The sequence below is a fragment of the Mauremys mutica genome, chromosome 3 (assembly GCF_020497125.1).
Source record: "Mauremys mutica isolate MM-2020 ecotype Southern chromosome 3, ASM2049712v1, whole genome shotgun sequence".
Lineage (NCBI taxonomy): Eukaryota > Metazoa > Chordata > Testudines > Geoemydidae > Mauremys > Mauremys mutica.
This window is the reverse complement of record NC_059074.1, coordinates 12,117,170-12,140,624: the sequence shown is the minus strand read 5'-3', so window position 1 is coordinate 12,140,624 and position 23,455 is coordinate 12,117,170. Positions and strand designations below refer to the sequence as shown.

Below are 23,455 nucleotides of genomic sequence, written 5' to 3'. Positions count from 1 at the left end.
TAGTCACGCTTGTTTCTAAAAATCTGTGTGTGAACTCCTGGCTCCATGCGGTGTCCAGCCATGGATAGGCAGAAATCCCTACCACTAAAAGCAAAGCCTGAGTTTTGGAGGGAGGATACTGCTCTATGTGTAAGTAGGGACTGACGCTCCCCGTAATTCCAAATCATTCATACTCTGGGGGAGCTTGCTGGGCAATGGGAAGGGAAGGGTTATTTGGAGAAGGAGCAAGTTGCTGGGGGAATCTGGGCAGCGGAAGGGAGCTATAGAGGGGAATGCTAATATCCTGTTTTAAGTACTCAGAATTGGAGCCCTTTTTTTTTGTAGTCTCATAGGTAGAAATATGTGGAAAATGCTGGTCTCCGTACCCCGATCAACTGCACATTGAAGCAGTGCCCCATCAGATGGAGCAGCCTGGACAAAGAAGGTGAGAACAGCCAAAAGACAATAAAGACGCTTCCATGCTGCAGGTCTGCTGAGCCTAGCGTCGCTGCAGAGAGTAGGCACCAACACAGACTTTTTGCAGCTGAAATGAGTTGCTCTCTATATTTACAGAGCTCTGGGATGGTCGGGCAATGCTGAGGTTTGGTATATTTCTGGGTAAAGAAGCATTTCTAGACCTTTAGGAAGCAGGTGGGTTATGCTCACCCCTGTTGTTGTTAGCATCCTGGCTACAAGGCTGTGTGTTGCAACCCACAGGGTGAATTGCCAGTGAGTGGTTCTATAGATTACAGAACCTGAACTGGGGCCACGGCACTGGGCCTGTTTGTGTCTGATACAGCCCGATGCTGTGTATCCATAGAGGACATGGGGATTGTAAGAAAAGAGAGGCAGTGGCTGAACTGGGGTCAGAGATTCTTTGGCTGTGTCTTCCCTGCCAAACAGGCTGTGTTTCAACACTGAGATCAGTAACTCAGAATAGCTTGCTCACGGTGAAATCCTAGTGGTGACAAGGCACAGGTAGCTTTTACCTCACTGTAGCCAATCAAGACAACACTGTATCCACCCGCCTGGGGTTTACCTCACACAATGAGATAAAAATGGCAGAGGCTTGTATCCACTAGGCCTTTGCAGCACAACAGCTAACTCATGTTAACTATCTTCCTGGGAAAACCCACCTCCTTTGGCACTGGAGACAGATCCTTTGTATTATGGGCTAATCAGCTGACCCTGCTACCTCATAGATGATAGAGATGGGAAAGACCTACCAGGCCATTTGCCCCACCCCGACGAAACAGGATGGTCCCTATTGGACAGTTGCTCATGTTCCAGCCATTATTCTTTCCTCCTTTATAGCTTGTTGGGTGGGAGGGGTATAAGCAAGTACAAGATATCTGAGACCATCATAGTGTAAGTTTGCTCTTCGCCTCCCTCCCAAGCTTCCTTGTCCAGTCCCTCCCCTCTCTGCTTCTCCTTCCCCTCAACGTTGCTGCTCTGCTCTGGCCAAGGCTGTCGCGCTGGAGAATGCAGGTAGGTCTTGTCTACACTGCAAGGTGGAGCTGTCTTTTAATCATGGCTGCGGGGCAGCTGTGTTATTACCAGCTCCCCCGGCATACCAGATCCCCGAAACACCAGTTCAAATGAGAGGTTGATTTCTGGGGATGGCTGAAGACTCGGCTACAGCGAGGTGCTGGTGGATTTTATGCTCTATCTGACTTTCGGTTGCTGAGAAACTGAAGTTAACTGAACTCTCAAGGCCCCCGACTGGACCCCCTTTGGAGCCAAGTCCTATTACCATGGCAACCGAGAGCTCGTGCATGGCCTGCTCAAAGGTCTACGCAGAACCCTGTGAGTCACATGTAGGGCCTACGGCTCATTGCACGGCATCCTTGAGAAACCCTGATTGCTGTATGGTTAATAACAGGGGTCATGCCCTCGTATAAGACCACAGGCTGGGATTCCTTGGATTTAATGAACTGCTTCCCAAATAACATCAACAGGAACATCTACTGACCTTTAGAAAAACAGGATTTGCCTGGAGCCATCACAGCTGCATTTCACAAATGGCCCATGTAAAAAATGTCACACCCACAGATTTGCGTGAAGTTGTCAAAGCAGGTCTCACCCGTCCAAAGGGCCATGGGGGCAGATCTGGTGGGCGCAGTTTCTCTGATTGTGTGCATTCCTGCACAGCTGCAAGGAGCCTCTCCCACACTGCACAGCTGCGCACATTGGAAGCCCTTGACCACCCTTGAGCACTTAGGGAATGTCTGCACTGCACTGAGATTCCCGCGGCTGGCCCGTGCCAGCTGACTCAGACTCAAGGGGCTCAGGCTAAGGGGCGGTTTAATTGTGGTATAAGATGTTCTGGCTTGGGCTGGAGCTGCGAGGTGGGAAGGTCCCACAGCTCAGGCTGCGGGTGTAGACACACTCTCAGATACTGCAATGCTGTGGTACTAGACTGGCTGCCCCAGGCCAGTGCTCTGTTCATTCTGCTTTGGAATGAAAAGAAATCCTTTCAACTTGGGAAGGTTGTGGGGATCCAGAGCTCCGTTTCCACGCACACCCTAATCTTTGTCAAAATGGTTTGGTTTGGACAAAGTTTCAATTAATCAGAACTGCTCCAACCCTCTCTACTGACAAGTTCGAATCTGTGCCGGGTGTATCCTATTAGCCAGTCAGGGCAGCTGATTATTCTACCCTCATTTAGTATCAGTCACTTCAGAAGGGTGAAGTAGAAAAGACATCTGCCCTCTGCTGCGATAGCAATGCAAGAATCATCTTTATTAAAGGAACATGATTTCAAATCAGTTGTTCAGAAAAGCAGAATTAACATGGCTTTTCCCCTCTCTGGCTGCTGAGAATCCCCTGTGTGGATCTCTTCAGATTTCAGCAGGTTCTTTATATCACTTTTTTACAGCAGGGTCTAGCAAAACTGCAGGATGCGATCTTCGTTTCCTTCCAGTCACAGAACCCAAATCGGCACTGACCCCCATGGGCAAAGCAGGAGCTACGTGTTTCTGCAAAGAGGACAGACGGATCAGACAAAGTGCCATTCACAAATAACAGAGAAACAGGGATTGTGAGTTTAGAGTGATACAAACAATGGAAATTGCCAGTTAACTTAATGATGGGCACTCTTACAACAGCTATAGCCTAGGGCAACTGTCAGAGAGCTGGACATCTGCACAGCAAAATAATCTCTTTATTACTCAAAAAGAACAGGAGTACTTGTGGCACCTTAGAGACTAACAAATGTATTTGCTCAAATAAATGTGTTAGTCTCTAAGGTGCCACAAGTACTCCTGTTTTTTTGTGGCTACAGACTAACACAGCTGCTACTCTGAAACCTCTTTATCACTATTTGTTAATTTGGTATTGGAGGGGAGGGATAGCTCAGTGATTTGCACACCAGTTTGCTAAACCCAGGGTTGTGAGTTCAATCCTTGAGAAGACCACTTAGGAATCTGGGGTAAAAATCAGTACTAGGTTTTGCTAGTGAAGGCAGGGGGGCTGGACTCAATGACCTTTCAGGGCCCCCTCCAGTTCTATGAAATAGGTATATCTCCATATATTATTCATAGTGGAATCAAGCAGTCTCCACTGAGATGGGGGCCCCACTGTATGAACCCAGAAACAGTCCCTGAATGTTTGTTCCAGTCACTTAGACATTCTAGGACTCAGTTCCCTACCTGTTCTAGAGGGATAATAGCACTTCCCTACCTCCCACAGCTGGTGGGAAGAGAAATGTCTTAAAGCCTGTGAGCTACTGTGATAATGGGGGTCCATAAAAGTACCTAATCTAGATAGAGTTAGGAACCCAGAAGCCCCAAGTCTCAATCCAGTGTCCTACTAGTCTATGCTATTACATGCCCTGCCTCCCCAGAGTTTTCTCTGGAAGTTGGAGCAGGTCTGTATTTCCCTATCTCTGAGTATTAGCACCTACTGTAGATAGACTGCAACAGTTATTTACGCTATAAGCCCTTCAGGGCAAAGGCAGTTTTTGTGAGGTTCAGGTCTTGTGAGACCTTTGCTCAGGTTCAATAGGTCTCCCATGGGAGTCTGTCCCAGTCTCAGACAAACCTGGCTTGATTTGTGAGTTGGCATTATACAAAATCCCCGAGCTCACATGGTTCTAGCCCAAAATCCCCAAGCTCACACGGTTCCAGCCCAAAGCCAGCTAGAGCCCTAAGGTTTGGGCCGAGTTTCACTTTGAAATTCATCCTCAGCTGAAACTCCAGAGCTTCAGACTCCCATGCTGACTGGAGGGTGCTTGAAAAATAATCAATTGTAACAAGAGTGGGCATCTTAAATATAGCTCAACAGTAATCTAGCCTGGAGACCTGCAATCAGCTGATATTGGTGTGTTTCCCTCACATTGATAGAGACATCTCATTTACAAGCCTATGCAAATTGGCGTCTTACCCCGGACTACCCTGGCTCCTTCTATCTGATCCAGCCAGGCAGGTTCCTGGGGTTCATCCTGCTCCTCGGACCGGGCCTGTTCCTGGAAAACCAAGAAGAGAAGAGCAAAGAGAAGGTAAAGAGCCCGCATGGCTGATGCTTGGCTGGGATCTTAGTGTTCCCGTGGAGAAGACACTCCGAGACAGGTTGAGACGATGCTGCTTTAAAAGGCAAAAGAGGCTAGAATCCCAGTTTTTATGAGGGTTTATAAAACAGAGGACAGGATATTGTGTGTGTGCGTGTGTAAATAAAATTCCTCCAAATTCCATTTGACATTACTCTGATTAGGGCTCTGCCCTCAGCTGCACATCCAATCTATGTACTTTAGATTTTTTTATGATAATCCCTCCTGCTCCCCATCTGCTGGAGATGTGCAAACAAAGCACCTGAGTGGTTTGTCATCTCCTTCTGATCAAAGATAAATACCAGCTCCCTGGCAAAAGCAGAAAAGACAGTGAGACCTGCTTGAGATCACATACCAAGATTATGCTTGACCTCTCCCCTCACAGGCCTGGTCTTCACTAGGAAACCACTCTTGTCTTTTGGAATCACCTATCTAAGGTACTTAGCCAGTCCCCATCGCTGCAGTATCTGAGCACCTCATAAGAGTTAACATATCTATCCTCTCAACCTTCCTCTGAGGCAGGGCAGTGCTATCTTCCATGTAAAGAGGGGAAAGTGAGGCACACAGCCTTGTCCAAACCTACACAAGAAGTTTGTAGCAGAACATAGAATTGAGCTCAAGTCTCCAAGTGCAGAGTCCTGCACTTAGGATGGAAGAATCCCATGCACCGCTACAGGCCAGGGATCGACTGGCTAAGCAGCAGTTCTGCAGAAAAGGACCTGGGGGTAACAGTGGATGAGAAGCTGGATATGAGTCAATAGTGTGTTCTTGTTGCCAAGAAGGCTAACAGCATATTGGGCTGAATTAGTAGGAGCATTGCCAGCACGTCGAGGGAAGTGATTATTTCCCTCTGTTTGGCACTGGTGAGGCCACATCTGGAGTATTGCATCCAGTTTTGGACTCCCCACTACAGAAGGGAAATGGACAAATTGGAGACAGTCCAGTGGAGGGCAACGAAAATTATTAGGGGGCTGGGAAACATGACTTTTGAGGAGAAGTTGAGGGAACTGGGACTGTTTAGTCTGCAGAAGAGAAGAGCGAGGTGGGATTTGATAGCAGCCTTCAATTACCTGAAGGGGGGTTCCAAGAGGATGGAGCTCGCCTGTTCTCAGTGGTGGCAGATGACAGAACAAAAAGTAATGGTCTCAAGTTGCAGTGGGGGAGGTCTAGGTTGGATATTAGGAAACACAATTTCCCTAAGAGGGTGGTGAAGCACTGGACTGGGTATACCTAGGGAGGTGGTGGAATCTCCTTCCTTAGAGGTTTTTAAGGCCCAGCTTGACAAAGCCATGACTGGGATGATTTAGTTGGGGTTGATCCTGCTTTGAGCAGGAGGTTGGACTAGATGACCTCCTGAGGTCCCTTCCAACCCTCATCTTCTATGATTCTATGAAGTCCTCAGCTAGGACCCAGAGCACTGGACCATTCTTCCTCTCACCTAGAGTTCAATTTTAGACAAGAATAATCTAATCCAACCCCCTGCACTGAGACAGGACCAAGTAAACCTAGACCATTCCTGACAGGTGTTTGTCCAAGTTCTGCTTAAAAACCTCCAACGATGGGGATTCCACTGTCTTACTTGGAAGCCTGTTCCAGATCTTAACTACCCTTGTAGTTAGAAAGATTTTCCTCATATCTAACCCAAATCCCCCTGGCTGCAAATTGAACCTATTATTTCAGTGGACATGGAAAAAGGTTGATCACCATCCTCTTTATAATAGCCCTTTGAAGACTGTTATCAGGGTCCCCCTGAGTCTCCTTTTCTCAAGATTAAGCCTAATTAGTCTTTTTAACCTTTCCTCATGGGTCAGGTTTTCTCAACCTTTTATCATTTTTGTTGATCTCCTCTGGACTCTCCCCAATTTATCCACATCTTTCTTTAATGTGGTGATCAGAATGGGAAACAGTATTCTAGCTGAGGCCTCACCAGCGCCAAGTAGACCAGGACAATTACTTTCCACGTCTTACATGTGACACTCCTGTTAATAGGCCCCAAAATGATATTAGTCTTTTTTTGCAACTCCATCACATTGTTGACTCAGATTCAATTTGTGATCCACTAAACCCCCTAGATCCTTTTCAACAGCACAGCCACCTAGCCAGTTATGCTCCATTTTGTAGCTGTGCATTTGATTTTTCCTTCCTAAATGTAGCACTTTGCATTTGTCTTTATTGAATTCCATCTTGTTGATTTCAAACTCATTCTCCAATTTGTGCGGGTCTTTTTGAACTCTAATCCTGTCCTCCAAAGTTCTTGCAACCCCTCCCAGCTGGTGTTATCTGCAAATTTCAGAAGTAGAGTCTTAAGTCCATTATCCAAGCCATTAATGAAAATATTGACCAGTTACAGACCAAGGACAGACCTCTGCAGGACCCCACTAGACATGTCCTCCCAGTTTGACAGCAAACCACTGATAAAAACTCTTTGAATATTGACTTTCAACCAGTTGTGTGATTACCTCATAGGACTTTTCTCTAGGCCAGTGACACTCAGATTGCAACTCGCAAGTGGTTCTTTAATTTGCCTCCTGTGGCTCTTTGCAGCACATGCTATTAAAATACTGTGTGATTTAATTATTAACCAAACTAAATTATTAACCAGGATGTTTTTACTATGTGATTAACCAATTAATTTATCTACTTGCACTAAGTTGTTAACTTATTTGCTGTAAGAATTGGTAGCTAGATAGATAGCTAGATAGCTAGATGCATAAATACATAGATAGATATTTCTACTGTCATCCTGTTTAAATACGATGTCATAAACATACAGCTAAGGGTAGCATAAAATCCCTCCTTTGCCTGTAAGGGGTTAAGAAGATCAAATAACCTGGTTGGCACCTGACCAAAAGAACCAATAAGGGAAGAAGATCCTTTCAAATCTGTTGGGGGAGGTTTTTGTTTGTGCTCTATTTGTTGTTCTCTCTCAGACAGAGAAGGACCAGGGCAGGAAAAACATCTTCTAAAACTCTACCTGAAATAAGCAGCAAAGAATCCTGTGGCACCTTACACACGAACAGACGTTTTGCAGCATGAGCTTTCATGAGTGAATACTTGCATCCGACGAAGTGGGTATTCACCCACGAAAGCTCATGCTGCGAAACGTCTGTTAGTCTATATGGTGTAGTAAGTGCAGGCCCTGATAAAGGCCTAGTATGAGGCCTGAGGCCTGAACTGAAGTAATGAACAAGACTTTGCTAACAAAAAGCAAAGTTAAGCTGTGAGCCAGAGGCCGGCTTGGTTCACAGAAGCTGGCACGAAAAGGGCTGATACTGCAGAAATACATATTCACCTAGCATACCAAAAAATAAACACAGTACTAGAACATATTATACTGAAACATTCCATAGATAACAGGAGGACAGGCCGACCCATCCCAATGACAGGGGCAAAAGGGTAAAATGATGGATAGAGTTGTTTTGTTCGAACCAACATGTACAAGGTAGAAGGCGGTACCGTAATACGTAGAAGGGTTGTAACTTGCTACATAGAGAGGTTGCACTTCAATACGTCAGGTGTGATGTGTAACTTGTTTGTATCTGTGTATAAGAATGCATCCCTGGGGAGGTGCCTTTGTCCGGCCGTAGGGGGAGTGGAAAGTCCCGCCACTAAGCCGGGTCCTTGCCAAGAGGCACTTTCTCGTAGTATGCCCTGAATTAGGCTAAGAAACCTACAGGGAACTGCAATTGTGTCCGAGATCGCAATAAACCTAGCCGCCGTGACTTTGCACCTTACTGGACTCTGTGGTCATTGGGGATTCTCGTCGGGTCTGCTGTGTCAGCTACCTGCAGAGCTGGGGCAGCACACAGAGGGAACTCACGCACGCAGCCGAGTGATATCAACAAGGAGAAAGCAGAGCACCACGCCGGTACCGCTCTGACAACACTGGTGACCCCGACCGCTGATCTGGTTAAAATGCCAACTTGAATATGGATCGTGACAAGCTTCCTGGTAGCAGTCCGGTGGAAACCTATTGGTAGATTTGTTTCCACCAGTAACATTTTTACATTTACATATACATGAATTAGTAACAAAAACTAAGGAATCCCTCATACCAATAGCCCACTTAATCCAGCAGCAAATGCATGAAGTGGATGAGGTTCAAAAAGCGGTGGAAACACCCTGGTGGGCAATCCCCGAGGATGTGACTTTACATCCAGTAGTTCGCACTCTAAGCATATTCCTAATGGGGATCCAGGTCCTAACAGTGGTGGTGGTAATAGGCATGTGTTGCTATATGTTCCATCAAACAAAAAAAGCCAAGTTGCAAGGTAGAGTAAACAAAGAAATAGGGGAAATAGGAACTCCAAGTGGTCCTTTTCCTGAATCTTTATCTAAATCACTTGGTGGTGGCAGCAATAGCATCCAAGGACTAAGGAAGGATATGTGCCTTGGGGAATTTTTTTACCTAAGCTGGTAGAAATAAGCTTAGGGGGTCTTTCATGCAGGTCCTCACATCTGTACCCCAGAGATCAGAGTGGGAAGGGAACCCTGACATATGAATAGTACTATTGTAAATGAAACAATGAATTTGCACGACTGTGGCTCTTTTAAGTAATGTTGTTCACTAATTTGGCTCCTGAACTACTGAGGTCTGAGTCTCACTGTTGTTGACTACATCTCCTTAGTTTGCTTATGGGAATGTCATGTGGGAGTTTGTCAAAAGCCTGGCCGAAATCAAGATATATTTCGTCTACAGCTTCCCCCTAACCATTAAGCCAAGAATCCTATCAAAGAAGGAAATTAGGTTGATTTGGCATGATTTTTTTCTTCACAAATCCATGCTGGCTATTCCTTATAATCCTGCTATTCTTCAGTGCTTACAAATTGATTGTTTAATAATTTGTTTCAGTATCTTGCCAAGCATCAAAATTAGGCTAACCGGTCTTAAATTCCTCCAGTCCTCTTTGTTCCCCTATTAAAGATAGGTGTGTGAATGCATGATGCTGAAGCTACTCGAACAGAGTAAAGACAGTGTAAAGCCTTAAAGAAGGAATGAGCCCTTTGCACACTGCCATACTACCAGAACCTTAATGCACATGAGAATCAGTCTCCAGATAAAATAGTCAGGGAACTACACACAGGGGATGCAATTAGTAGGGCCACAGACAGACAAACACCTGTCTGGCAGAGATACCTGGACACTTAACTTATTCAATGCCCAGTTGACAAAAATTGGCAACAACTGGTAAAATGTCTCTACGGCTTAGCAAGGGAAACTCAGCTACAAATGGATCATGAGCAGTAAAGTTCAACGCATCACCATTAGCTCTCCTTTACTCTGGCATAGGTGGCTCCTTTCTGAACATATGATGGGAGTTTCCTCACATCATTGACTTTTGGCAAATGGTCAGCCAGTGCATTCTGGACACTGCTACAGTTCAATGGGCCGCAGATCCCAGGGTTTTACACAGAGCTTCCTCCGCAGGCGCTACCAATGAGATGTCTGTCCTCTTCTCTCCTTGGTTGCACAGAGTGGAATAGCTAGAAGCTGGAAATAATCCAGTCCATCTACAGAAGGCCTTGCCCACATGATATCAATGGATAAACTGACCTTATGAACCTATGACTGAAAGACATGCTTGCTGACTACAAGGGACTCCCTGCAGGGTAAATTAGAAAATCTCCACTTACTAAGTAACTATGAGTTAGCCTATCTGAAAGAAGACTGCTACTAATAATTTGCATGGAAATCAGCTAGTAAGTTTCCCTAAGAATGGGATCAGTGAAGTCATCCATCATACAGATAGGTTATTGCAAAATTACCTCCCACTTCATTCCAAGTTGCTCTGGTCTGCTGTCTCTGCTCTCCACCTGCAGTTCTTTCTATTTATTCTAGATTTAAAGTTGATAATCTCTCCTGCTTTCCAGCTGTTTGACTGTTCTCCTCGGGGATCCATTCTTTCCTGCAGCTGAGGTAGAATTTAAAAATATATCTTGGTACTATTAGAAATGCTTTTATTTTTTGATGAAATGTTTTGAAATGAACAATTTTTGTTTTGATTTGAATCACATGGAAACAAATCCAAACTTTTTCATTTTGGAGGGTGGGGGAGCAGTTGCACTTTTTTCTCTTTCTAAGGGGAAAAGAGAGAAGAAAAGGGGGGAAAGCCCATAAAAAATGAAAACCGAACCATTTTTCATTTGTTCCATTTGATTCAAATCAAAACAAAAATTGTTCATTTCAAAACATTTCATCAAAAAATCAAAAATCTTTGAACGGTTTGAACATTTTTCCAATTCTATCTCATTGGAAAGAAATAATTATTATTAATTATTGTTATTGGTTTTGTGGTAGTATCTAGGAGCTAGAGTCTTGGACTAGGGCCCCATTGTGCTAGGTGCTGTACAAACAGTCCCTGTCCCAATAAACCCTTCATTCCCTCACTCATTCCCCCTTTTATCCATTGGTGGTGGGTAGTCCGCAAACCCCACAAAATTTCAACTCCATTTGATTCAAATCACAATAAAATATTTGTACTGAACAGTTTTGTTAAAAAATCAGAATATTCAGTGAAAAATTTCCAACAAAATAAAACATTCATTTTGTCAAAAACTTTTCCTAGAAGAGAATTCCCCCCCCTTTTTTTTTAAACTAGCCCTACAAATCGTACAGCGTGAATTACAAATAGAAAATAAACAAAGCAATAGCCTAGGGCTAAGGTATTCAAAAGTGATCAGTGATTTTGCGGGGCTCAACTTCAGAAATCTTCGAAAGGCCTTGAGTGTCAGAGGACAGGTGCTCAGTTCTTTTGGGGGAAAAACAGGCCCCTTGAAGGTGTGCCAGTTTGAGTGCCCCCAAAGTGAGGCCCTTAAAAATCACTTGCTGCTTTGGAAAATCTTGGCCACCATATTTTAATATACATTTATACTCAGAAAAGTGACGCAGATAGGTATCTAAAAATCCAGCTGTGTTATTTCTTTATAAGTGGGGATTTGGGATTCGCTGGTTAACTGGTTGTTCGGTTTAAATTCTCCTGTGTGCTGGTGAGCGATGCAGGATGCGCCTGAACAATTCCTGCTGCTCATGAGAATAGAATCCAAAGGCGGCAGCAGGACTCTGCCAGGAATCATTAAAGGCAGGTATAGGAACATGGAAACCTGCAGGCTCCTGGGCAGAAGAGAGATAGAGGCCCATGGGAAAGCGCGTGCATGAAGAGCAAGCTGAAAGCCTTGAGGAGTGAGGACATCATCAGGAGTAACCTGGGAACGAAAACAGCCCTATTGAAAGGACTCCTCCTTGATGTCATTGTGTTTTATCTACTCCCAGACTTGAAAGGATAATTGTCTTTGTACCTGCTGTAAAGTCAAGGGTCCCCTTGATGCTGTACAGTGTCTGCCCAACTGAATAAACAGTGAAACAGGTGGTGAGCAGAAGGGATGATCCTCAGCAACTCCAGAATAAACTGAAAGGCTACGGCTCTCAGGGCAGAGCCACCAGATCAGAACAACAGGCCTTTTCATTCCTCTAATCCCCCACCCATACAGATGACATAGGGCCAGAAAAGACGACTGTGTTATCCACGCAGGCCCCTGTGCTTCGCAGGAGTGTTTGCAACATAGAAATCATTGACTCGTGACAATCAGATATTAGGAAAGAGCAGGTAGGTCATCTAGTCTGCTCTTCGGGATCAGTGCCAGATTGATTTTAGCAGTCCATTGCCTTGTCTCCTGAGCAGTCTAGTGGAAAATGTCCCAAGCAATGCGGCTTCCACCTCTTCCCTTGCGATGTGCTAACACTGTCTAATGGTGCTTATCGTGGGGATTATTTACTGATTGCCAGTGCAAATTTACACTGGGTTAGGTGCTCAACTACTAGGGCACAGGGGTCTCTGTAAGGTTTTATCTTCTACCAATGTAGCTAAACTATTGCATCAAATTGGTTTTCTGCATTCACACTGTCACAAGCCATATCGCAGTGCGAGGCTTGCGTCTACACAGCATTCTGCTCACATAGATTGAATGGCATTGCATTGTGGGTAAGTATCTCCCAGGGTCCTTTGCACTATTTCCAGCCTCAAAGCCTTCTGGGCAGTTTTCACAATGGACTGTGGGTAGCCTCCTTATTTCCTCTCTTTCCTAGAACTCATTTGATTCCTGTGCCATTTTCGAACTACGTGGTGCCATCATGACTGACGAGTACTGCAATCCTGTGTATGGAACGAGAGGAAAGCAGATCCTCTGGTATGCTAGCTAAGGTACTTATCTGTTACTGTTGCGTCTGAGTGCCTCACAATCATTAAGGTATTTCTCCTCTCAACACCCCGGTGAGGGAGGGCAGTGCTGTTACCCCTCTTTTAAGGATGGGGAATGGAGGCACAGAGAGACTAAGTCCAGATCCTTAACGGCACTTGAGCGTTGTGTTACTGGCTCGTGCAACGCCTAACCATTAGAGCCCTGCCGCCCAGTGGGATTTTCAAGCCTGAGCAAGGTGCCCAAGTTTCCCATACAACATATGGGGAGAGTTAGGTGTCTATGGAAGGGATTTTCACAAGGAGGCCAGCTGAGTGGGGAGCTGGCTAAGCTAGTCAGGAGTGAAATGCTGAGGAGAGGGGTGGGGAGACGAGAGGGGCTTAGTCACCTAATCTGGTGACCTGGTGCACCTGGCTCATGGTGCTTCAACTGGTGGCCTATGGGGTGGGGGGGGGAAAACCAGCTCATGGGGATGATTTTGTCTGGCCCCTGAATACGTTCGCCATCCCAGAAGAACTGCTCTATAAAATGGTGTCCTTTGCACAGCGTGACCTCTCACTCACCAAACTTACAATGTCACGCTGCATGGAGGACAATGATGGGCCAGAGATAGGTGCTTCCTTCTGCTTGGGATCCGCAGTCACAAACTTTCTCCTGGAGTTAGGTTTCTAAGCAAGGGCAGTCACTTAGGTAGCCCATGCCATAGAAGCCAAGACTCACTCCCTTTCACTCACCCTATGTTTCCATGAGATCTGGGCCATCCTTTCTGATGATGGTCTGCTGCCCCCTCCCCACCTAACCATAGCTTGTCTCTGGCCTTCCTGATATTGGGGTAACAGGTCATAGGCATGCTCAGAGCCCGCCTATAAGATTAGGTCTCTATCAAAAATAGGCATTCTCCTGTTTAGTTGAAAAATCCCACTTCATACCTCCAGAGTTTGGGCTTGAGTAAGGGCTGTAAAAAGCCATTAGCTGTGGGGTCAGCCAAGGGGATTTAGGTGCCTGTGGAGTTAGGTGGCAGCTGAGCGGCAGCTTTGAAAATGACAGTGGCACCTAAATGATGGACTTAGATGCCTAAGGAACTTTAAGGGACTGGGCCTAAATGACTTGATCAGCTTCACACAAGAAGTCTGTGGTGAAACCTGGAATTGAAGCCAGGTCCTCAAATCCCAGGTTGGTCCCTAGCCCCGGGACCATCCTTCCTGTCCTTATATTGGAGAAGCATAATGAAGGGTCTGTGGTGGTTGCCAGGAGATTCCATGGAGCATGGTAATTGCTAGATGGTGACCTGGTATTTGATTCTGTGGAGATAATTCTTTGGGTCTGGCCAACCAGTGGTGGAATTATCTTGGCATGGAAGCCTGGGATGAGCAAAGTGGCTTCAGAACTTCAGGATGTGGATGCCATCTTACTTGGAGCTCAGTGAGTCCTGCAGTGTGAGAGTGTCCCACACTATGTCGCAATCACCTTCATACCATATAATATAACGGCTCTCTTTCTTTTGTTTTCATACGTGTAGATAACTCCAGTGTCTGTTTCTCATCTCCTCCTTATTCAGGAAACATACACAGTTATCCATGTGACTTATTCTTTCTCTTGTGAAGCATCTGCTTACCATTCCACTGTGCATTAGGCTACATGTCAGCTGAGGCCACTGGTTCACATTCTAGGACAGTTTCTTCATCATCACTTCCTGCAGCCCTGATTGGGCTGGAGCAGCGAACCACAGCCACTGGAAGCTGCGATTGGCCAAACCTGCAGATGCAGCAGGTAAACAAAGTGGCCCGACCCACAAGGGGCTTTCCCTGAACAAGCGGCGGCCCTAGTTTGAGAACCACTGGTCTAGATGATCCAGGACTGTGGACCCACTTGAGCAGTAGCCTGAGGGACTTCCTTGTACTGTATGGGCCACAGCAAGTGAAAAACTTCATGTTCCCCAAAGACAATGAAAATAGAAGTTTCCATCCAACACATTACTGTTGTGAAATCCCCAATGATGACAAAGTGGAGAGGCCATGGCTTATGTACTGAAAAACCCAGAATGCTGCACACTGTTTTTGTTGCAAACTCTTCCAGTCTAATGTTCCTGCCACATTGGGTTCTACAGGAACAAAGGACTGGAAAAATCTGGATGAGAAGTCTGGCATGCCATGAGAAGGCAGCAAATCACCAAAGAGAATTCCATAGATGGAAAGAGCTTGAGATGAGACTAAGGTTAAAGGCCACCATAGATGATCAGCATCAAGAGAAGATTGCATCAGAATCTCTTTACTGTCAAAATGTTTTGAAAAAGCTCATTGCCATTGTGAGAATGCTTGCTACCCAAAACCTAGCACTGGGTGGCACTTCAGATCAGCTGTATGTGCCAAACAATGGAAACTTCCTTAAAATTGTGGAGCTGATGGCTGAGTTTGATGCTGTACTCCAGGAGACTCTAAGAAGAGTCACCACCCAAGAAATGTACACACACCACTACCTTGGAAAAACAATTCAAAATGAGATCATACACTTACTGGCAACAAAAGTCAAACAGAAGATTGTGGCAGATCTGAAGTCAGCAAGATATTACTCTGTTATTCTGGACTGCACACCTGACATCAGCCATACGGAACAAATGACTTTAATGGTGGTGTTTTGTAATAACAACAGAACCTAGTGAAAATGTCCCTGCAATGGTGACTGTCAGAGAGCATTTTCTAGAATTTATTGACATTGATGATACTACAGGAGCTGATAAGACAAATGTGCTTCTTAAAAAGCTGGAAGATTCGGGAATTGCGATAGCTGACATGAGAGGTCAGGGTTACGATAATGGTGCCAACATGAGAGGAAAGAACAGAGGAGTGCAGACATGTATCCGAGAGTTAAATCCTCGAGCTTTTTTATGTCCCATTGTAACGGGTTTGGGACTCACCACCTGGCACCTCCTGCTGGTGACTCCGGGAATTAGCTCTGTCCAGTGGAGCACCCCCTCCTGGTGGTGTCCCGTCTGTCATTCTGCCCTCTGTTGCTGTCTCTGGACCTGCGTTGTTCCCTGCTCAGTGGTGTCCTCTTCGAGGCCACTGCCCTCCGGCAGTGCCCTTTAGTCCATCTATACCCCCTTCCGGGGGTCAGTGATCAGCAGTCTCTCTGTACCCTAGCCACCATGTACAACCACACACCCCAAAGTCTAATCCCTCTTGTCATGGATCTGGCATAGTATAATAGCTGCCCCCTATGGCCATTGGCTGGGTGTACTGCAAGGAGGAAGGGGGGGGCCCAGGCCCACCCTCTACTCTGGGTCCCAGCCCAGGGACCCTCTGGCGGCAGCCTCGCTGTCCTTCTCTCTCCTTGTCTGTCTGCTTCCCTGGGCTGCTTCCCCTACAGCCCCTTGCACCCGCTAGGCCCTTCTCTTCAGGGCCTGCAGCCTGGCAGCTATGGGCCCAGGCCAGCACTGCACTGCGCTGCGCTATCCACGGTGCTAGTCTCCACCCTTGGAGACTGACCTTCCCCTTTCAAAGGCCAGGGACAGACTGACTGCTCCTGCTCTGGGCAGCCTTTATATGTGGGTGAGCCTGGCCCTGATTGGCTGACTCCAAACTGGGCCCTAATTGGCTCCCCATAAGCCCTTTTCTGATTGGCTCCCTTTTTGGGCAGGCGCCCTGACCTGCCACAGCCCATTCTCCCAGGGACTGAGACAGTCCGCGCCACTACACTCATGCAGTTCTCATTCATTGAACTTGATGGACAGTGATGCAGCATCAGCTTCTAGTGAGGCTGCTGAATTTTTTAATGTAATTCAAACTATCTGTGTATTTTTCTCTGCATCAACTCATCAATGGCAAATCTTGAAGGAACATCTGGGAAGCTCTCTGACACTGAAACCACTGAGTGCCACACAATGGGAAAGTCAAGTGGAGGCAATAAAGCCTATCAAACACCAAATTGGGAAGATAGATGATGACATAGTTGTCATTATGGAGGATAATGCTTTGGCAGGAACTGTTCATAGGAGAACAGTGGCAGAGGGAAATGAAATCACCAGAAATATACATAACTTCAAATTTCTGTGTGGCTTAGTGTTATGGCATGATGTACTGTTTGAAATAAATGTTGTAAGCAAGAGACTCCAAGGTGTTGACCTTGATATATCAGAAGCAATGAAACAACTGGACAAAGCAAAGCCATACCTACAGTCTTACTGGTCACATGAGGGATTTCAAAATGTTCTGCAGAGTGCACAGAAGTTGTCAGAGGAACTTCACGTTGAAACTATTTTCCCACCCATTCAAGAATACAAGAGTCACCGAAGAAGACATTTTGATTATGAGGCACGGGATAATCCCATAAGAGACCTCAAACAACAATTCAAAGTTGAATTCTTTAACCAGGTGCTAGATTGTGCAATACAGTCAGTTGAAGAATGTTTTGTGCTGCTCAAGGAACACAGCAGTATATTTGGAATGTTGTATGATATTCCAAAACTCCTCACTATACCTGAAGAAGACCTACACCAGCAATGCAGGGCCCTAGAGACAGTGTTGACACATGATGACATGTGCGATATTGATGTGAGTGATTTAGGTGATGAACTGAAAGCGCTTTCAAGATACATTTCAGCAGGATCAACTCCAAAGGCTGTTCTGGAATATATGTGCACAACTAAGATGACCACCCTCTTTCCAAATGCTTTTGTTGCTCTGCACATACTTCTAACACTTCCTGTAACAGTTGCCAGTGGAGAACGCAGCTTCTCCAAGCTGAAGTTAATAAAAACCTATCTACGCTCCAAAATGACACAAGGGGGCAAGGAGCAACGGCTGGTAGAGTGGCCAGCCAAAGCAAGGTACCTTCTTCCCCAGGTGGAAGGTGAACTCACACAAATGTGTGTCTGAACTCTGGGTCCTCATGGACCAAGGACAGCCACTGGGAGTGGGGTGGGGTGAGGGAGCAGAGAGGGGCACAGAAAAGGAATTTTTGGCTATAGAACTCAAGAACATGAGGCAGATAACACTGCCCCACGCACTCTGGGGTGGGCGTCCTGCTCACAGTTTTATGATTATGAATCCTGCTTGTGGCATTTTCCCTAATTAATATCGTCTGATTTCCCTTCCTTCATTAAAAGTTTCTTTTCTATGTCAGACTCTGTGCTTGCGAGTGGGGAAGTATTGCCTCTCGGAGGTGCCCGGGGTGGTGGGTAATTGTCCCAGGTCACTGGGTGGGGGCTCGAGGTGGTTCTGTGTTGTATTGTTGAAAAGGAACCCCTAGCTGTTGATCCTGGCCCTGGTTGCTGCTGGCTCCACCTGGCAAAAGGGTTACACATGTAAGGGACGAGTTCTATAAAAAGATCTTGTCCTACACTTGCATTGTCATCTCATTGAGGCAGGGGCTGTCTCTTTGTTCTGTATTTGTACAGCTTCTAGTGGACTGGGACCCTGGTCATGATTGGGGTGTCTAGGGATTATTGTCATATCAATGAATAAATAATAACAAAAATTACAACAGACAGACGAATATCAATGCAAGGGATTTACATTTAAACTAAGGATTACAAATCTTTGGATACTCCAAAATATTTCTGGATCCCAGATTGCTTCAGCTCTCAGGCTGTGACTTCTTTATATTCTTTTGCAGCAATACATGCCAGTGAAACACCACCCAGATGGGTACTCAGAACGGAGGCAACTTCCTCGACAAACACCCCCTCCAATCTGACACATTGGTGGTCTTAGGATTCTTCCACGGCCTGCACAAAGGAAAGATTAGCAGAGCTCATTTACTTACATTCAGAAAATAGGCAAAGAGACAGGTAGTCTTATTTCAGGTAAAAAGCCATGATTTAAGTTGTCCCAGCTATGAACATTGATATGTGAACACATCAGTATAGTGAGACACATTCTGCTCTCAGTTGTATCAGTGTGAGTCTGTAGTATCCCCAGTGATGTCAGTGAAGTGTCCCTTTAAACCGGGGTGGGCAAATTTTTTTGCCCGAGCACCACATCGTGGTTGTGAAACCTGTATGGAGGGCCAGGTAGGGAAGGCTGTGCCTCCCCAAACAGCCTGGCCCCCGTCCCTTATCCACCCCCTCTCACTTCCCACCTCCCTCAGAACCCCTGACCCATCCAACGCCTCTCCCCCCCCACTCCTTGTCCCCTGACCGATCCCTCCCAGGACCGCCCCCCCGGGACCAAACCCCTTATCCAAAGCCCACCCTTCCCCCCCGCTGCCTGTCCCCTGACTGCCCCAACCCCTATCCACACCATCACCCCCTGACAGGCCCCCTGGGACTCCCACACCTATCCAACCCTCCCCACCCCCCGTTCCCAGTCCCCTGACTGCCCCCCCAGAACCTCTGTCCCCTGACTGCCTCCCGGGACCCCCTCCCCCTTATACAACCCCCCCCCCCTCCCTTACCATGCCACTCAGAGAAGCAGGAGCTCGCAGCCACACCACTGTGCTGCCTGGCAGGAACAGTGGACCAGAGCGCTAGTGGCTCAGTGATCTGAGGCTGCGGGGGAGAGGGGACAGCAAGGGGGGGCTGGGGGCTAGTGTCCCCGGCCGGGAGCTCAAGGACCGGACAGAACTGTCCAGCAGGATAGTTTGCCCACTTCTGCTTTAAGCATTTTGTGAGCCCTCTAGCAGCACTTACTGGGTTCTATGCTTTAGGAGCTGCCAGCAACCAGCCAGAGCAGCAGTGTGTATGTAGCTAGACCTCGCGGGTTTGTGGATATTTAGTAACACAGCTAGCTCGGACCCACTCAGCCTGTGTGATTTCTTCATATGGTTTTATTGCATTAAGAGGAAGATGTGGCCCATGGAGGCCCCATTCAGGACTGAGCTGCCACTGTACTAGACACAGGTAGAAACAGAAAATAAAAAGTTCTGGTACAGCTTTCCTATAGGAGTAGTGGAGGCAAACTACCTACATAGATTGGTAAATTTATGAATGGGATTATATAACAGGCTTGCATGCAGCAGCAGGGAAGTGGATTAGGGAGGTCCCTTTCTGTCTGTTCCTAAATGAGTGTGACTAAAAAAAGAAAAATCAGCAAAGAGTCCTGTGGCACCTTATAGAGTAACAGATGTATTGGAGCATGAGCTTTCGTGGGTGAATACCCAGTTCGTCAGATGCACCCACGAAAGCTCATGCTCCAATACATCTGTTAGTCTATAAGGTGCCACAGGACAATTTGCTGCTTTTACAGATCCAGACTAACATGGCTACCCCTTAAGAAAAGAAGGAATGGGAAAGATGGAGGAGACTGACTGTGATGGGTTATCAATCTAACAATGCTCCATACTACATTTACACTTTTAAAAAATAAACCTCTGCCCATTTCTGTTGTATTTCTTAACCAAAGCCCACTGCTGTTTGCATAGGAAGCTTGAGGAAGTGTTCAGGTCACTACTAGAAACTCTCTGTTTTGAAAACCATTGTGTGGTGCTCTCTTCAGCAACTTTTCTATTCGAGGAATCACCATGTTCCTTACAGAGCAAACCTCCTTGCACCACTCAGGAAACATAGCTTCTAGGGATTTTTTGAACTGAAAGAGTTATCTAACTACTCAGGCCAGTCTATCAAGCGCATTTATAGTTCAGTTGTTCAGATGTTGTTTTTTTTTGTGGGCGACTGTACTCTTTCTGAATATTGAATCAGTGGTAACCAAATAACCAAGTCTCTTTGTCCTCAAGCTATTTTGCTAGCTACATACCTGATACAATCATTTTTCAACAACTATATCCTCCTTTTATTTTTAACCTCTCCTCTCATTTTGGTCTGCTCTTCCCATTTGAGGCTCCCAAGAGCCTAGCTAGCAGCTACTAGCAACTGCAAAATTAATTCTTCATATCTTTGCATTTGACCATTTCCATGAGGAAGACACAGGAGAATATGCTAAAGGACCATTCACCAATAAAAATTCAACAACTGGTAATATTTGGTTACAAGTCACATTATGGTAATCTATAATAATTGGAAATGTCCCCCATATATGCTGCCTGTCACAGTAATATATGTGCACCTTCTTTGTTGTCTTTTGTTATTTGAGTATCAACTATAATCTTGTCTTGTATTATCTTGTTTAATATTGATTGGCTCTGAGTATGGCCCCGGGATGAGAATCTCACTTCCATTAATACGCTATGTTAATATCTATTGTTGCATCTTACCTGATGAGATTTCAGCAGCAACATCTTCTGGTATGACCCCATCCTGGGCTTCCTCATCTACCTGGTCTGGAGCTTGTGTCTCAGCCTCATTGTTTGCCACAGCCATGGCCTCACTCGAGGTCTGGAAGAACAAGAAGACAACAGCAAAGAGAAGGAAAAGGATCTTCATGGCCAAAGTTTGGCGAGGATCTCAGTGTACCTGCAGAGACGAGAGAACCAAAGACAGAGTAAGGTACTTGAAGGGAAAGGGGATGGAGTCCCTGTATTTATAATAAGTCACCAATCAGAAGGAAAGATAGGGTGGGGGATTTGGGGACTTTGTTGGGTGTAGTTCTAGGTCAATTAAGCTGCTCCAATCTTCCTTTAATGTTGCTTTGGTCTGATGGCTGTCCCCTGAGCAGCATGTCCTTTCCGTTGACTCTGGATTTAGTGTTGTTCACACAGCCAGCTCCCTGCCTGTTTCATGATTAAATTGCAGCTATGCAGATGTCACCTGGAGGCCCCAATCAGGACTGAGACCCCACTGTACTAGACACAGGTAGAGACATAAAATAAAAGACATTTCCTGCAGAGCTTAGAGTCTAAACAGACAGTGCACAACAAGTGTCTTGACTTCAGGTACAGGGAAGGGCTACTAGGATGGTCAGAGGAATGGAGAGCTGATCTAGAGAGAGGACACGAAAACAACTTGGCATGTCTTAGCTAGTGAAACGAAGGCTGGAAGAGGATAAGATTCCTTTCTGTAAATACACCTGGGGCTATTCACAAGGGAGCGAGAAGAGCCATTAAAAAATAAGAAAAAATGTTGACACAAGAACAAATGGGAATATACTGGTCATGAATCCATTTGGGCTGGAAATTAGAAGAAGGTTTCTCACCTTTGGATGAGGGAGGTTTTGGTACAACCTTCCTATAGGAGTAGTGTGGGCAAACAACCAATATAGTTTGGCAAATTTATGAACGGGATTATATGAGTGTTATATATATCTATATAAAACCTCTCTTTATATATATGTAAGCAGAGTCAGGATGAGATCTACCCTGACATCTGGTGGTACATTATGAGGAGTGGGCAAAGGAATTTTAGGAATGTGCATTTGCATTGGTAAACCCACTCCACTTAGCATAACACACAGCAGCATGGGATGGTTATTTTCACACTGTGGAATCCCCAATTTCTTTGTTATTGGGGCAGGAAGGAAAAAAAGGGGCTGTTACCTTAATTATGTGAATGAGGAACTATGAGACTGCTTTATGACAGAAATGACTCAACCTACATTAAATAGTACTTGCTAGACAAGGGACATCGGTTCCAAAACCCAGTGAAGGGAGAGAGGCTGGGGATTGGTGTGTGTACCTGATGGTATGGGCCCCTTTTTGAGGGCCTGGAACACCAATTGCACTTCCTCCTCTCTCCACTGTTAAAGAGCAGAGCTAATTTTGAATCCTTTAGGAGTCCATCTGGAGGTTGCTGACCTGAATTCACGTTGGGCCATGTGGCACTGGGGCTCTCCTACTACAAGTTGAAATCACTAAAAGAGCTAAGCTTACTAAGCTGAGATCACTGAGTGCTGTGTTAAGTAGGGGAGAGCCTGAAGATCTATCACCAAGCAGCTGGCAGAGCGGAGCAGTCTGCAGCACGTTGGAGCAGCCCATGGAACAGTGAGCAGTGTGGAGCGGTTTGTGGGGACGGCTGACATGGTTCACGGGTCTGCTGGAGGAGCGGCCCAGCTGGTGGAGTGGAGCCAGTCGTGGTGAAGGCTGCAGCAGAACTCCACGGAGAGAAGCGGGGCAGTCGGCCCTGGCCCACGTAAGGTGTCCCTAGCACCCTGTGTGTGCGACCCCCCCCCATTTCCACCCAGGCTGGGGGGGGGGGTAAAACGCTGCAGATAAACTTTTGAACTCTGGAGTGGCACTGACCTGAGACTTTTGGGTTGTTGGACTTTGGGGTGATTGGACTTAAGACCCTAAGGACAGTGCCAAATGTACTTGGAGGTGGGTTTTGCTTATGGTTTGTGTATAGTCCTGTTTGTGGTGTCTCTCCAACGTGATGCCACATTGTTTCCCTCCTTTATTAAAAGGATTTTGCTACACTCAGACTTCGTGCTTGCGAGTGGGGAAGTATTGCCTCCTAGAGGCGCCCGGGGGGGTGGTAGGTAATTGTCCCAGGTCACTGGGTGGGGGCTCGAACCGGTTTTGCATTGTGTTATTAAAACGGAACCCCTGGATACTGAACCCGGCCCTTGTTGCTGCCAACTAGGAGGGGCAGAAGGGTTACATATAGATATATAGAGTTCTGCATTTAAACTGCTCCAGGCTCTCTTTGCTGTTCCTTTGATCAGACAGCTATCCCCTGAGCAGCACATCCTTTCTATTAACTCTGGCTTTACTGGCTTTACTGTTAATCACCCGCTCAGCTCTGCATCTGTTCCATTATTAAATTGCAGCTGTGCAGATATCACACCTGAGGGAGCCGTCACCTCCTTCAGTTTTGGGAGAAAGAAAATTATTTATATTTCCTTCTCTTCTGAAAATAGTAAATACAGGCCCAGATTCTGAGCTTTTCTTCCTGGAGGTGCAGTATAGGAG

At 46.1% G+C, this 23,455-nt stretch overlaps 1 protein-coding gene across 1 annotated transcript; it reads right to left on the bottom strand.

Moving 5' to 3' along the window:
• Positions 1-2,702: 2,702 nt before the first annotated feature.
• LOC123366105 (defensin-B5-like) lies at positions 2,703-11,989 on the bottom strand. Its single transcript, XM_045009222.1, has 3 exons — positions 11,822-11,989; positions 4,363-4,444; positions 2,703-2,957 (listed from the first exon to the last, which is right to left on the bottom strand). The coding sequence occupies exons 1-3, from the start codon at positions 11,987-11,989 to the stop codon at positions 2,839-2,841; spliced, it is 369 nt and encodes a 122-aa protein (XP_044865157.1). The 3' UTR covers positions 2,703-2,838.
• Between the last annotated feature and the right edge of the window lie 11,466 nt (positions 11,990-23,455).